Consider the following 16,320-nt stretch of genomic DNA (forward strand, 5'->3'; position numbering starts at 1 on the left):
CAAGCTGGTAGTGCTGAACATCTTTGCACCTACCAACTTGAGGGGGAGTGTAGAAGAAGGTGTTACTTAGTCAAGGGTATAATTGTAAATAGCAGTATAGTCGGTTAATTATGTTAAGCTATTATTAGGAGTTAGTTAACACTATTAGCTTTCTTATAAGTAGTTAGTGGATGTACAATTGTCATATTTATTCAGAACATTTTTCTGCTTATCAATATACAGAGCTTGCATGTGCGCTCTTGTTCTCTCCATCTCTCTTCTCCAAATTTAGGGATCTCCATTGTTGATCTTGTTCAAACATGACAATTTTCGATTACGGGTGGTCAGTTGACGACCCCTGTGAGCATGTTGCTTTGCCACTGCTCTCTCGCGACACCTCGGTTAGTTCTTTTTTAGGCACTAGGGTAAGACGTGAAAACCCCTAGTTTGATCTCGATATGTTAAAATCGTCTTGCAACTATATATATTGAGATTGTTTGAGGCCCAATTAAGAATGGTACAACTTTTTTTATAAGCAGGTGCGGATGTAGAGTAACGGCGCTGGGTTCATCTGAACTAATAACTTTCGACGTGAAACATAAAATTCATTAAAATTATAACAAGTGGTAGGTTTGAATATATAAGTTTAAGATTATAACACGTTCAACACTAAGAATCTTAAAGGTTGAACCCTAAAGTTTAAATCCTGGATCCGCCTCAGTTTAAAATCACTTCCATTTTATAACGGGAAAACTACCCTCTATAGCCCTCAAAATTTTAATAGCCCATGTTTTGTCCTACTTACAAAAAATGGCCCTTCGGCCCAAAAGTATTGCATATAGTAGCCGAAAGGAATGAGTATGATAACATAAGCGCCTGTAGCTTAGTGGATAGAGCGCTTGTTTCCTAAGCTGAAGGTCGTAGGTTCAACCCCTACCTGGCGCAATATATAAATATTTATTTTGCAATGTATAAATATTGTATCCTAAGTACGACAGTGTATCCTTGGTGTATATTGAGCCTATCTCGAGTGTGCTTGTGTATCTAAAGTGTATATATTTGTGTACCCCAAATGTATTTTGTATCGTGAATGTATAATCTGTCTGAACAATGTATCAAAATTGTATATAATGTGTATTTTCTAATATGTAAACATAGTGTATATAAATTATATACAATTTTGTATGTGTAATGTGTGCACACTGTGTATTTAGAGTGTATAATGTATTTTTGTATAGTGACAGTTTTTTTGTATATATTTTGTATAGTTACATCTATTATATATATATTTTTTGTATAATTATATCTATTTTGTATATTTTTTGTATAGTAATAGTTTATATGTATATTTTTTGTATAGTGACAGTCTATTGTACATAAATGGTACAATAAGAGTCTATTTTGTATATTTTAAGAATAGTGACAACCTATTTTCTATGTACCTTCCACTACCTTTCTCCCTTGTACGGTTGTACCCTACCACTTACCAAGACATAACTTGAAAATCAAATGACCAATTGCATATCTGATTTAAAAAGTTATAACCAGAATTGTATTCTTCTTTTCGTAAGTTTCCTTTTCTTTCTAATTTGAGGATGTCATGTAAGCCAAAAAAGATTATAGTTTGTCAAGAAAATAATTTAAACAGTTGTATGTCCCTCTCAAAATTTGCCAATTGGCAACATTGATGATTGATGTAATTCTCCTTAATTCATACTTCCAATGTTTTTGATGGGAGTATTATAAAAGCCAATATTCTTGCAAATGAAAAATAATGTAATTCTTTGGGCTATTAGTTTTGGCCGACAAAGAGCATCTTTAGAAATTAGCCGAAAAGAGGTCATGCGAGGAAGACAAAATTACTGAAGTAATACTACAAGATTGGGAAACAGAAGATATATAGAAAGAATCCAAGCAAAACTAAATGGGGAAAGTGCGAAAAAAACTGTTAGTGTTGCCTTCGGCCAAACAGGTGCTTGTGAGTTCGATGGCTAGCCACTAGAATAACTTTTTGGCTATACAGTGTATAATGTAACTTTGGGCTAGTGGGTGTTATAAATTGGAATTTTTACACCCTATAGAAATTCTTAGTACCCTATTTATTTTAAATAAATACCATTTTAAAATATTATATCCTATAGATACCTTTTATACTTTATAGCCAAATATCTAATTATAGTTACATCCTACATTTAAGGCACCATATATGCTAAATAATATTTTTCTCTCTCCTTTTTAGTTTTCTCTCTCACATAATCACAGTAAATTTGACTAACCACGTTCTCTCTCTTTTTGCATACACTTTACTCTTTCTCCCTCAACCCACGATTCATATCTCTCCTCCCACCCAAATTCTCTAGTTCTCCTCCATTATCACTCCATTACAATCGCCTAGGGTAAGTTTAATTCGTTGATTTTGATAGACGAAGAGCAATTGGTTCAACTGTAGCGGCTCGATTCTGCTTGGCAGTGGTCGTTGAAGTAGGGTTCGCAGCTTTTGCGTAATTCATGGCTTCGTTTGTGGGATTTGAGGGTTGGGGATTGTTTGTAGTTGTTGTAGGAGGTTGGGCAGATGTGTTAAGGGGCTGACCAGCCGGAATTAATGGCTGGCCGCCGGCCGGCGAAGCCATCAGGCTGCTTCTCTCTCTAGATCGCCCAAATCGCCTATTTGTATTCAGTTGTATTCGAATGTATATTTCAGTTGTATTCACATGTATTCAGTAGCATTAATTTATATATTTTAGATGTATTAAAAAGTTATGCGTATTCTCTTGTATTCAGTTTTAATCAGTTGTATTTAACTATTTTATTCAGCAGAAGTTAGTTGTATTTTGTTGCATTCAAGAGTTTTATTCAGCTGTATTCAGTTGTATTTTGTTGTATTCAAGTGTTTTATTCAGATGAATTAAGTTGTATTTTGTTGTATTCAACTGTATACAGTTCTACTCAACTGTATTATTCATATGTATTTCTCTTTATCCAGCTATAATCTTTATTATGTATCTTTCAAATACAGATTAATGAGGGATCGTTTTAGTTCGTTGAGTTAAATTAGGAGAATATCATGTGATTTGATTTCCTTAGTTCGTGGAGTTAAATTAGAAGAATATCATGTGATTTGATTTCCTTAATTCGTGGAGTTAAATTAGGAGAATATCATGTGATTTGATTTTCTTCCGTTTTTAACCAATTTAACCTTCTGTATTTAACGTTAATGTCGCTTGAATACAGCTAAATACATGTCAAACTTAGCTGGAATTCCAGTTTTTACGCCTATTTTTTTGGTTGTATTAATGAATACAACAGCTTAAATACATAAAATACATTGTATAAAAACATAAAAGGTATCTGTAACACGTAATATAGCAAAGAGTATCTATAAATGGCTAATTAGACTTAAAAGATGGTGCTTTATGAAAAATTTCCTTATAAATTTAGCCCGAACGGCTATAAATGAATTTTGCTCTTTTATAACCAAAGCTCGATTTTTCTGACCGAACGATAGATTCATTTGAATGCCCAAGAAACCAGAGTTCTGTCCAAACTGATACTATCCAAATGGGCGAAGGGGTACTTGAACAGAGGGCCGTCTCAGACCAGCGAAGATCGTCGAAAATCAAGGGATTACCTCCGCATAGCCTCCAATGTTAAAGTGGGCCTATAATTTCGCTAGAAAAGCCCATTTCTTGTCGAACGGGAACGGGTCAAGGTGATGGAAAACCTGATTATTAAGATTTGTAGCCATTAGATAAAAAATGAAAAATTAAAATAAAGTTGGGACAAAAAAGAGCTTCTGCTGCATTAACATTTATCTTGCAATCTAATTGTACATGTATTAGTAATTTATCACTGCATTTACTCCATGTCCATACATATTTAGTAATTTACTTTTTTAGCTCGTTTTTGATTAATTAATAGTCGGTTAAAGTTGGAAAAAATGAGTATTTAAAAGTGAAGTTGAAATAAAAAGGTATTCACTTGAAATACTTTTATAACTAATTTTTTAACTCCAAAATTTTCTATTCCGAAATATAATAATGAACAACATTATAAAACACCTATTCTATCCATTCCAATTATATAACAAAGTTTAAATATACTGGAATTTAAGAAAGAAAGAGGTCTTTTGTGATTTGTAATTTTAAATATATCACAACATTTGTTTGAATATAATTTTTTTTATTAAAGTAAAAATGAGAAATTTTTATAACTTTTTTTTTGTTCAAATAATAAACCTAAATGGATGGAGTATTATTTTTTGCAAATAAAACCTGTATTTGTTTTGTTCTTTTTTCTAATGCGTACTTTTTATTTGCCACGTCATGCCGAATCATCACTTCGTCTTCCTCATCCAATTACAGTACAAAAATAAATTCAGCCATTATATATCAAGATTGCTGCATTTACACTTATTAATTCTAATGCCGTTACAATTTCAACATTAGCAAAAATAAACAAAGAAAAATTGAGCATCAATGGAGATTGCATTAGATAAACAATCAGCGGTGATCGAGCACAAGTCCTATGCCAGAGTTGGACTGCTTGGAAACCCTAGCGACGTTTATTTTGGGAATACAATTTCTTTTAGCCTCGGAAATTTTTGGGCTTCAGTTCGTCTAGAGCCTTCTACAGATCTCGTCATTGTTCCTCACCCTTCTCACGATCTCGTTCAGTTCAATTCAATTTCTCACCTGGTATGCTATCTACTACTTTTTTGAAATCCTTATATTGTTTTTTAATATTTTTTTGGAAGAAATCATTGTTTCGAATTTAGAGGATATATTTGAATCAGTTTTGAGCTGTCTGTCGACCTGGCAATGTGAATAGTTTGGGATTGAGAGATAGTTGATTGAATGATATGGTTTTGAGTTTATTATTTGGTTTGATTGCGGTTATTCTAAGTGGTCAATTGACGCCGACTTAATGAGGATTGCTAATTCTCATCTGAAATATTGGTGCTTACTGCGTCCCAATTTACGTTGTAATCTTCTCTTTTTAGTCATTCTAAAAAAGAATGATACTTTTCAAACATTTAAAATTAATTTGATTCTAGACTTCTCATTTTTTCCTTGTTGAGATGATTTACGGTCACACAAATATCTAAAACTTATTTTAGACCACATGTTCTAAAAGTTTTTTTCTTATTTTAAACTTCATAATCAGTCAAACGGCGTAACATAAAATGAGGTGGAGGAAGTAATTAGAATGATAGGTATAACTGCACTTTTGTTTTTCTGCTCTGTGGATTTGTGTGCAGTTTGATTGATTTGATTTTAAAATATTTTGCTTGTGCTTGTTATCGACAGGTGAACAGATTGCAGAATGAGGGGTACTATGGAGGAGTGCGTTTACTTATGGCTATTTGTAAAATATTTCACAAGTATTGCAAGGAGAACAATATTACATTACATGATGGAAATTTCACTCTCTCGTATGACACTAACATTCCCCGTCAGGTAGATCTTAACATTGCAAAGGTTTACCTTCCTTTGGATGGTTCAATCTTTGGTTTTATGTCACACTAATTATTGATAAACATAAATTTTTTTGCTAGTTTATATTGTAAAACATTGTTCAGCTTTTCTCCTTATAATAGCCAGAATATCAAGGTGAATTCAAATAGAGATATGTGAAAGTTTAGATTTAAGGAAAAAAGATTATGTCTAGAATTGATAATCAGTTGCAAGCATCTAGGTTGTTCTTGTCTTGGTATTAAGAGTGAAGGGTTATTTTCTTATTTGCACGAGCAGTTGCATTAGTATTTGCATTATGGATTCAGAAGTCATCACATTTTATGAAAAGTTAATATGGTCTCACTGTTGAGATTTGAGCCAACATTTTGAAAGTGATTATAGTGTTCCTCACCTTAATGTTGTAGGCAAAATAAGTCAGGTTGAGCTGAAAAATGATTATTTTCAAGTGATTTGTTCCTCACCTTAGTTGCATTAGTATTTGCTCTGTTGTCCTCTGTATATTCCAAATTGTCTATCCAATCGAAGTTGAGCTAGCCTGAGGATTATACTGAAGCCTGAAAGTCTGTTCAAGCTTTAGTTGATTGTTTTATCTCATAGAAACTTCAACCGGGTGAATCTGCTAATTGTCAAGCTGCTCAGCCTCCATGCTTCAAAATTTTGGTGGTGGTGTCACTATCCATCTCGCTGATAGTGTAGCTTGAGTTCCCATTGTTTACATGTACCTTCAACTAGATGTCTTTTCATTGGTTTACAGTTTACCTAAAATCACTTAATTGAGTTAACGTTTGTTGGTTGCAATCAGGTGCAATCAAAACCTAGACGTTGGACATGATACCTTCTGGATTTTGGATATGCAAGATAAATTAGAAGTGGTGCACATGCTTGTTTCAATCATAACTAAAAGTTACATGGCACTACATCAATGATCCTTATCTGGATATGTTATTGCAGTTGATCATAGTACCTTCTGGTTTAAAATATGCAAATAAATTAAAAATAGCACGCATGCTTGTTTCAATCATAGCTAAATGTTACATCACACTATTTAAATGATCATGATCTGGATAAGTCATCGCTATTGATCATAACATAAAAGATATTATCTATCTCATGTTCAAATGGTTGATTGATACACTAAATAATTTCCACATCTCAGACAGGGCTTTCAGGTTCCAGTGCAATTGTTAGTGCCGCACTGAGTTGCCTTCTTGACTTTTACAAAGTCAGACACCTAATCAAAGTTGAGGTAAGGCCGAACCTTGTCCTAAATTCAGAGAAGGAATATGTAGTGTGGAAAATCTTTCCGGTGTCTGGTTCAAAGATTCTTTGAACCAAGTGACTAAGCTAGGGGTGGCAAACAGGCGGCTCGGGTCGGATATGGGACGGGTCGAAAACGGGTAATGGATAACTGGATAAGTTATCCGACCCTGCCCATATTTAATACGGATAAAAAAGGGGTTAACCGACTGATAATATGAGTAGCCATATGAGTAGCCATATTATCCATGGCTTCTTGAGTATGAGGAGAAAACCTATTCTCCTAAACTTGAGGAATCCCCAATTTGAGGTTTTACAAATGTAAAAGTTAAAGTCAATAGTTATCCATTTTCTAAATGGATAATATGGTTCTTTTCCATATTTGACCCGTTTTTAAAAAGTTCATTATCCAACCCATTTTTTAGTGGATAATATGGGTGGTTAACTATTTTATTTTAACCATTTTGCCACCATTAGACTGAGTTTTACTTGTATATGTTATTTGCTTAGCCATGCAATGGGTTTAAATAATCACATTTTGGTCTTCACTTTACAAAAAGAAGTTAGTGAAAAGAATTGGACAAGGAGTATCAATGTAGGATTGTAGACCATGAAAGAGGCCCTTTAGTTTCAGCACTCTTAACTGGTTAACCTATTATATTTCCCATTAATTTCTTGAAATATTTGTCCAGACAATGGAAGAGATAATGATAGTAGCAGGGTTTCAAGGAAACATGAATATCAGTGTCCAGATTAACTTTGGCCCTTTGTCACAAAGAATTACTTTGATGAAAGTTGTTACCAAATACTAAATCATACTTATTTCTAATGCAGGTACATAGTACAGTTCGACAGAGATGGTTAGAAGGTGATGAATTCATAAGATCAACCATGGAAGAGGTTGCAAACATAGCTGTGGAGGGACGGAAAGCACTTCTTGAGAAGGACTACATTAAGTTGGTGGCCCTCATGAATCATAATTTTGACCTGAGACGGTAAAACATATGACAACCTGCTTAGATTGATCAGAGGAATTTGTTAAAATCTTGTCTGTGCTTGGTGTAGTGTCAGTTCCAAACTTATCTTCATGTTATTAATTGTACCGATCTTATGTCCGGTTAAACTTGGTATTTAAACTAGCAAATTGACTAACTTTGACCATCTAAACTTTTGGTTTTGGACAGAGAATAAATCCAACTGATGGATAAACGGTTCCTCTCGCCTTTTGCATCTTATTTTTCATAGTTTTGGCGTACTCAAATATTGCTAGAATTGTTATACAATAAGTTGGTAATATGATATGCAATTCTAATGCTAAAATTTTGTACGTGGACTATGCAGGCGTATGTTTGGAGATGATGCCCTTGGAGCTATGAATATAGAGATGGTTGAAATTGCTCGAAGGATAGGTGCTGCTTCCAAGTTCACCGGAAGTGGTGGGGCTGTGGTTGTGTTCTGTCCGGATGGACCTTCACAAGTGAAGCAGTTGGAGGACGCATGCCACAGTGCTGGTTTCACTTTCCAGCCAATTAAAGTTATGCCTTCGTTTCTAAGCGAAGTTGATCTTCAAACTCTGGGATCACATTGAAAATCATGACCTGCTTGCTAAATATGGAGCCCTCTGTATTCTTTATTCCTTTCACCTTTTATTGGTCTATGCTAAGCTTATCGGGAAGTATGTACCATTGCCCTTTGTTATTTTATTTGTTCTGAATAATGATCATGAGAATTACACATATCTTCATGCAACTTGAGCAATCAAATCCTTTAAAAACATATTGATCTCAATCTTTTATCCGTCTTTGGAATGTGCGGTCATCCTTACGTTGCAAACCATCCTCTGCCTCCCAACAACTATGTTGCCCCCACTAGTCAAATGCGTCTCAATAAAACTCGTGGCCTAAAGTCAAATTTTAATAAGATGCTTTAATTTTTTTTTGGTCTATAGTATAGTTATCTTGCAAAATATAGTAGTTTTTTAACCAAAATTGTCCCTTAATCTTTGGGTTGGTCTAACTTTGTCCTTTATGTATTATGCTAAGCACTTATAGCCCTTTAACTTTGCTAAACTAAGGCAGTTTTGATCCAACTAACAGAATGCCTAACGGAGCATTTAGAATCTAACAGTATACCCACGTGGGATGCACACCACGTGGGATGCACATGAAACGGTTAAAAAAGGACCCATCACATTCATCTTCCCAGTTCGTTGGTTCTTCCAATTCACCCATTTAAATCTAGATATAGCAGGGTTGTGAATGAAAAAAATGAAGCAACTGAAGATTGGATTATGACTCCACTTAGCCAATTTTTCCATATTATTGGTACTAGGCCACTGGGTACGCTTTGAACTATAAAGTAAATTGGAACTAGTTTATTTAAAAATATATTGTCAATTGGATCTTTAAAGAATACACTATGATACATCTTTAATGCGGTTGTGAAAGTAGAGAACTCTTCAAAAAACTAAAGCAACCTACTTGTGAAAGTAGAGAACTCTTCAAAGAACTAAAGCAACCTACTTAAAAGTATGAGTAAACTATGAATTAACATTCTCACTAAAGCTATTCATTTGATTTAAACATACATGTTACGTCATAATTCATCTGATATACAACATTAATCTTGTATTATAGTTCCGGTAACATATTTTGAGACAGGAATCTAGAAAGTATCCATGATAATATATGCTTCCGATAGCGCCATCACAAAGAAAGAAATTTGCAACTCAATTAGCGAAGTGACTGATTCAGGTTTGATTCTAATGTTTTTTGTTAAGATTCAATTGTAACGTTTAATTGTCTCATCTAATAAGACCAAAATTGCACCATCGAGAGAGAATTATCACGTAAAAAGCTCTGTTTCACGACATATCATGTTAAAAATGTTGTATATATATACCTAGAGATATATAAATCATGAAAGGGGGCTTGAATGGTTGCGTCTCATAAAGGCAGTACAAGGAATAAAGTCCACCCAGTCTACAGGGAGGGGTCAGTAGCCTTTACACGTAAGCTAATACAAAATACTGTGGGTACTGAATATCCTGAACGGGATGCATTTGTGTATGATGGTAACAAAACCATTTATGTGGTTGAAAAATTACAATTGGAACGATACTCATGGATACTTTCGTACCTTAAGTATGTTGGTGAATTGGAACTTTGCAAGTTGGTGGATTATATGAATAATATCCTCCCAGAGACTCCTGCTGGAATAGCACGAGCGATGAGTGTTATTTTGAAAGAAAATCCTTCTAGGAAAAGTATATCTATAGATGGAGCTTCTACTCCATTGATGAGCATGCTCAGGACTTAGAGGTTTTGGTTAAAATTTCCAAAATATAGTATTAGTATTACATTGGTTTTTTTTTTTTTTTTTTTGTCTATAGTGTAGTTATCTTATAAAGTATACTATTAATATTCACATTGGTAAGAAAATGCAAGTTAATAAGATATTAGCCACACATTTATAATTCGTTACCTCGGATCTTATTGTAAAATCTTTATTTATCAATATGAAGATATAAGTATCTTAATTCAAAGTTCTAAAATATTTCTATTGATACTAAATAGATTGTCTTTCTTTCCATTTTTATAAGGATTTAGTATTTTTTTTTTCTTTCTATAAACTTCAATATTGTCTCAGCGAAAATAACATAGTAAATTCACAACTAAAAATATTTTTGGGGACCCAAAATTTAGGGGCCCTAAAGTGAAGACTTTACTAGCCTCCCCTTGAGCCACCTTGTCACTAGTCTAGATTTGTGTCGCGTTGGTCTTATACAGTGCTACATGTAATAAGTTTCCTCTTTAATGGTCTTACACAGTGCTAAACTGGATTTATCAGACCAGATAGTGTTATACCAAAAGATTTGATTTCTTGAATCTTAGACCATTCTTCTTTGACTTTTTAGAAGACTTGATCAAGTTTTCTTTTGCACTTTGGAAGTCATTGTAGTAAAAAAATATTCGAATGAAAATTTATTAAGGATTAGTTACTTATATGATAACTCCAGTTGAACATTTAAGCTTATAATTATATGGAGTATCTTATCAAACTGTAAAAATAGCACGGGCTAGCCAGTTTTCGGACTGTTCATTCAAAAATAGCGGCGTTTGCAAAGTCATTGAAAAATAGCCACTATTTTGCTGCAATACGGAAAGTTCCAGTATAATATATTGGAGATCGGTGCACCTGTGTATGAACGTCCATCATATTATGCTGGAACTCCAACACGCGGAAAGTTCCAGCATAATATACTGGAGATTGGAGCACTTGTGTATGAACTTCCAGCATATTATGCTGGACTGGTATATTATATACTGGAACTCCAGTATATTATACTGGAAGTTCAGTATATTATACTGCAGTATACTGGAACTCCAGTATATTATATTTATTTGATCGATATTTCGCTAAGGGCCTTCGTGCTTCTAATATAGGAAAAGTGAGTCAGTTTATTTGTCTAATAAGTTATTTCAAAAATTTACTAATTTGTTATTAAAAGAAATAATTTATATTTTGTTATTCAAATATTAATATAAACTCGTCCTTAGTTTTAAATATTTAACTGTAACAATAAATTTATGTATTTATGTACTAAGCATTATATTCATCATTTGTATTATTGACTTTTATCAACCACGTTTTTTTTTCCTCTTTAATATATTTTTAAATACTTCCTTATTTACTTATAGTTTTTTACTTAGTCTTGCTTTTAAACTAAGATAATTAATTATCTAGAATTCTATGATAAGGAACAATTCAAATAAAGAGAGTTTTGGTCTTCAAAATATTTGTTAATGTCAATGTTCTAAAAATTTAATTCGTTACAATTCTATGACAAATAATAACTCAAACAAAGAGAGATGTAATCTTCAAAATGTTAGTTAATTACAAAAAAATAATTAAGTTAATCAAATTTCAAAAAGGTAACTATTTTGAACTTTCAATGAATATGACATAAATAAAAGAAAAAACCATCCGAGCAGTGTACATGAAGGTAAAATTTTGCTACGTTTTAAAATCCAAGATTTTGTATAATATTTTATATCCACGTCGTCTTTTTGATAGTTTGACATGCTTTTATCAATTTATGTCCATTCTTTTAAAACCTTTAATTACTGGCCAATTGCATTTAATAGTTCAAATAATAAAAGGATATATATAAGGTAAATTTGATTGATTTTAAAGCCCCTAAATATTAGGACTTCCTATATAGTAGTTCAAATAAAGAAAGATTTAGGAAGCAAAATTTTAGCTGATTTCAAATTCTTAAATATTAGGTAAATAATTTAATTACGATTTTGTTTAATATGAAGTCTATTTTTAAAGGGTAAAAAAGGTGAACGACATTTTGCTAGTTTATTTAATACCAAAATAAGATTTTTTTAGTGTGGCTTTTATTTGCTATTCTATGGAAATGAATAGTAGTGGCAGACTTTATAAAAACTTATAATGACACTGACGCAGAAATAATGTATAAATATATGAAGACTTTCTTAGGAGAATCAACAAAGGGCTTATGGAAAGCCAATAAGTCAGAGTTTCCACAAGATTTTCAAACCTTAATAGCAATGGGACCAAATCCTTATAATTTTACAAATAAAATATATAGCTTAATCAGAGGCGAAGATCCAAATAGTGCATTAGTAGTATTACAGGAGAACGCTTTAATAAAATTAGAACAATTAAGTATAAGTAGTTGGTTTCATATAAAAACGTTTTTAAATGATTATTTTTATTATTGTACTATTAGTGGAAACGCTTTTGATCAAGATCTAAGTAAGAAATTATTTAATAAACTATAAGGAGTCTTAGGAAGAGAAATAGAAGAACGGTGGTATAAAAGAGAGGGAGTAATACAAAAACCAAATGCAAAATAGTCTATAGGACACAAAGTACAACATATAATGGAAATACTACAAAAAAATGTACCCATATACAGATACAAAAACAACTTAAACAAAATAATATGAGTTTCTGCAGATCAACTGTGAATACAACACAAAGTTATGACAAAACTGAATATAAAAAGAAAAAATATAGGAAATATAAACCTCAATACAATAAGGGATATAATAGAAAAAATTATTATCTTAGAAAATCATACCTAGATAAAGATAGACATGTTAGAAAGTATAGAACAGATAGAAACAATAAAAATAAACTAGAATGTTTTACTTGTAGTAATGTAGAACACTTAGCAAATACGTGCCCAAAAAAATTAATAATAAAACAAGAAATTCACAGTTAATAGAAGATTTTCAAAAAACTCTAATAAATGTAGACGAATATATGTCAGATAATGAAAATATATACTCTATAGTATGTGTAGATATAGAAGAAATAACTCAAATAGATACCTCAGAATCAGAAGAAGAAGAAGAAGAAGAAGAAGAAGAAGAAGAAGAAGAAGAAGAAGAAAGAAGAAGAAGAAGAAGAAGAAGAATTAATAAATGAGATAGGATTAGAAAAATTAGATTTAGAAGAAAATACTTTTGTAAACATATCGGAAAAATGTACCTATAATTTTGAAAGAAATAAAGGATTAGATAGTAATCAGTGCTTTATATGCAAATGGTACCCTAGTATAAATAAAAGGGCTAAATGTAAACTATGCTATCTAGAGGAATGTATTTCATGTATAAAAAAAGATTTTGAAACAAAAATAAATAAAGAAGAAAAATACCAAGAGATAAATGATTCTACTATGAATTTGAGAATAATGACATTGGAAGCTAGAATAAATGAATTAGAAAAAGAATACAAAAAATGAAAAAGGGAAAAGAGAAATTAGAAGACATCAGAGAAAACATAACAGAAGTAGAGGAAGAACTAATGAGTATAGAAAATTATGATGCGCTGATATGTAATGAAGATAAAAGATTAAGTACAATAAAAATTCTAGCAAGAATTAAAATAGAAGACTATGAAATAGAAACATTAACTTTAGTAGATTCCGGATGCACAAGATGTATAATAAATAAAAAGATAGTTCCCTCAAATTTAATCAAAACTTTAGATAAGCCAGTTACAGCTATGCAAATGGATGAAACCCATAATATATACAAACATTATGTAGATAAATCGCAGATTAGCTTTATAGATACATGTTTAGATTTCTATAAACCTAGCTACAAGGTAGACAAAATCTGGGTAAGAGACTTAATTATAAATGTAGATTTTATATTAGGATTGAGTTTTATATTACATAATAATGGTAGCTGCCTACTCAGTAGAGATGGAGTAATATTCTTTAAAAATATTACACAAACACCAGTACAAACAATAGAAACTGCAACCAGGATAAGGACACGATTGAATGCAAACCAGAAAAATCTGCAAGAAAATCAGGAAGAATGTTGTAAAAAATGTAAAGATAAAAATACATGTTGTAAGATTAAAGAAGAATCTAAAACGTTAATACTAGAAGAAAATGAAGATAAAGATATATTAGAAAAAGACTATACTTTAATAGATTCGACAGAATATACAATTTTTAAACAGGAATACAAAAAATAGGAATAATAAAAAACGAAAAAGATCTGGATAATATAATAAAAATAATAGATGAAATAGAAATAATAAGAGAAAAACCTTTAAAATATTGGGAAAATAATAAAGTTATGTGTAAATTAGATATAATTAATCTAGAATATATAATTAAAACAACCTCAATAGAAGCTACAAATCAAGATTTAGAAGACTTCAAAATCCAAATTAAAGAACTCATGAATTTAGGTGTAATAAGGAGATCTACTTCTAAACACAGGTCAGCAACCTTCATGGTTAGAAATCATACCGAGATAGTAAGAGGAAAAACAAGAATGGTAATAAACTATAAGAGACTCAATGATAACACTAGAACATACGGATATAAGTTACCTGATGAAACAGAACTGATAAATAGAATACAAGGAAAAAGGATATTCAGTAAGTTTGACTGTAAATCAGGGTGATGGACAACATTTACTTGTCCAGAAGGACATTTCGAATGGTTAGTAATGTCGTTTGGACTAAAGACAACCCCACCAATTTTTCAACGAAAAATGAATAGTATATTTGGAGAATATAAGAGATTTGTTTTAGTATATGTAGATGATATATTAGTATTTAGTAAAGATATTAAGAACACTTAAGACATCTACAGACAGTATTTAGGTTATTTTTAGGAAATGGAATAATAATTAGTAAAAAGAAAATGGAACTATGCAAAATTATATAAATTTTCTAGGAGTAATTTTAGGAAATGGAAAAATTAAATTACAACTCCATATAGCCAAAAAGGCTCTAGAAATGCCAGATAAATTAGACAATACTAAAGAGCTACAAAAGCTTTTAGGAATAGTAAATTATGCAAGAAATTTTATAAAAGACTTAGGAAAAATAGCAGGACCATTATATGCTAATACAGGCTCTATAGGACAAAAACATTTCAACACAGAAGACATTAAATTAGTACAAAAAGTTAAAGAAAAAATAAAAAATATTCCTGATTTAAACATGCCATTAGAAACGGACTACTTGATTATAGAAACAAACGATAGTTTTGAAGGATGGAGAGCAGTTTTGAAAGCAAAACCAAATAAATACAGTGATAAGAATACAGAAAAAATATGTGCCTACCAAAGTGGTAAGTATAGAAAGAAAGGAAATATGAGTAGTATAGATGCAGAAATATTAGCTGTAATTTACGGATTAAATAGTTTTAAATTATATATATTGAATAAACAAGAAGTAACAATTAGAATGGACTGCGAAGCTATAGTTAAGTTTCATCAAAAGATAAATGCAAAGAATAGTAGTATAAGAAGATGGTTAAATTTTATTGATACTATATCAATATATAATTTAGTTTTCGAACATATTAAAGGAAAAGATAATAATCTAGCAGATCAGTTAAGTAGGCTTAAAATTACTGTCAATTAATAAAAAGTATTTTACATGTACAGCATGAGACCAATAGTTCCCAAGACTGAAGATAAAGGGAAGGGCATTCAAGCCTCATCCTCAAACAGATACTTGCAGACAGTATTAGGTAATCTTCATTTTAAGCCACAATCTTTTGCAGAACAAGCTAATATGGAAAGGATAAGTTTTGAAAAATATAATTTAATATTTTTTCCCACCATCAAACATATCATTTAGAGTTTTATCAGAATGTGTCATAGATAGACTTCAAAGGTGTCTGATTGATAACCTATGGATAACATATACTAAAAAAGACACTAAATATTTTATAGCGGCTCTTAATGCCTTGGGACAGTATTTTACAGACAAAAACCAAGATAAAAGATTTAAATACTATGTAGTTATACATGGTAAGACAAATGATATTTTCAGACATGGTCGGAAGTACTAGACTCTATTAAAGGTGTAGAAAAACCGCTTTTCAAACGTTTCAATGATTTCATTGAAGCATTAGACTATGCAAGAGGAATACTAGGACCAAACTACTATATCTCCCCAGCACGCAGACAAAACCCAGAAACCCCCCCCCCCAATATAACATCCAAAAAGACGACAAGATAATATTCTGTGATCATTGCTCATCAATGACAGAAGCCTTCAAACGAATAAACCAGAAAAATGAAATCCTGGCTCA

General features: G+C 31.6%; 1 protein-coding gene and 1 non-coding gene across 3 annotated transcripts; both read left to right on the forward strand.

Moving 5' to 3' along the window:
- The first annotated feature begins 851 nt into the window (after positions 1 to 851).
- On the forward strand, positions 852 to 924 carry TRNAR-CCU (transfer RNA arginine (anticodon CCU)). The gene has a single exon. It is a non-coding gene; the product is annotated as a tRNA-Arg (tRNA).
- A 3,409-nt stretch (positions 925 to 4,333) lies between these two features.
- LOC107791536 (glucuronokinase 1-like) lies at positions 4,334 to 8,484 on the forward strand. Of its 2 annotated transcripts, XM_016613627.2 has the most exons (5): positions 4,363 to 4,673; positions 5,286 to 5,435; positions 6,610 to 6,699; positions 7,545 to 7,705; positions 8,052 to 8,484. In XM_016613627.2, exons 1-5 carry the CDS (start codon positions 4,455 to 4,457, stop codon positions 8,296 to 8,298), a joined length of 867 nt encoding a protein of 288 aa, XP_016469113.1. In that variant the 5' UTR covers positions 4,363 to 4,454; the 3' UTR covers positions 8,299 to 8,484. The 2 variants fall into 2 exon arrangements, with proteins under 2 accessions (XP_016469120.1, XP_016469113.1); XM_016613634.2 differs by lacking the exon at positions 6,610 to 6,699 and having other exon boundaries at positions 4,334 to 4,673.
- Positions 8,485 to 16,320: the final 7,836 nt, after the last annotated feature.

The sequence above is a fragment of the Nicotiana tabacum genome, chromosome 3 (assembly GCF_000715075.1).
Source record: "Nicotiana tabacum cultivar K326 chromosome 3, ASM71507v2, whole genome shotgun sequence".
Taxonomy (NCBI): Eukaryota; Viridiplantae; Streptophyta; class Magnoliopsida; order Solanales; family Solanaceae; genus Nicotiana; species Nicotiana tabacum.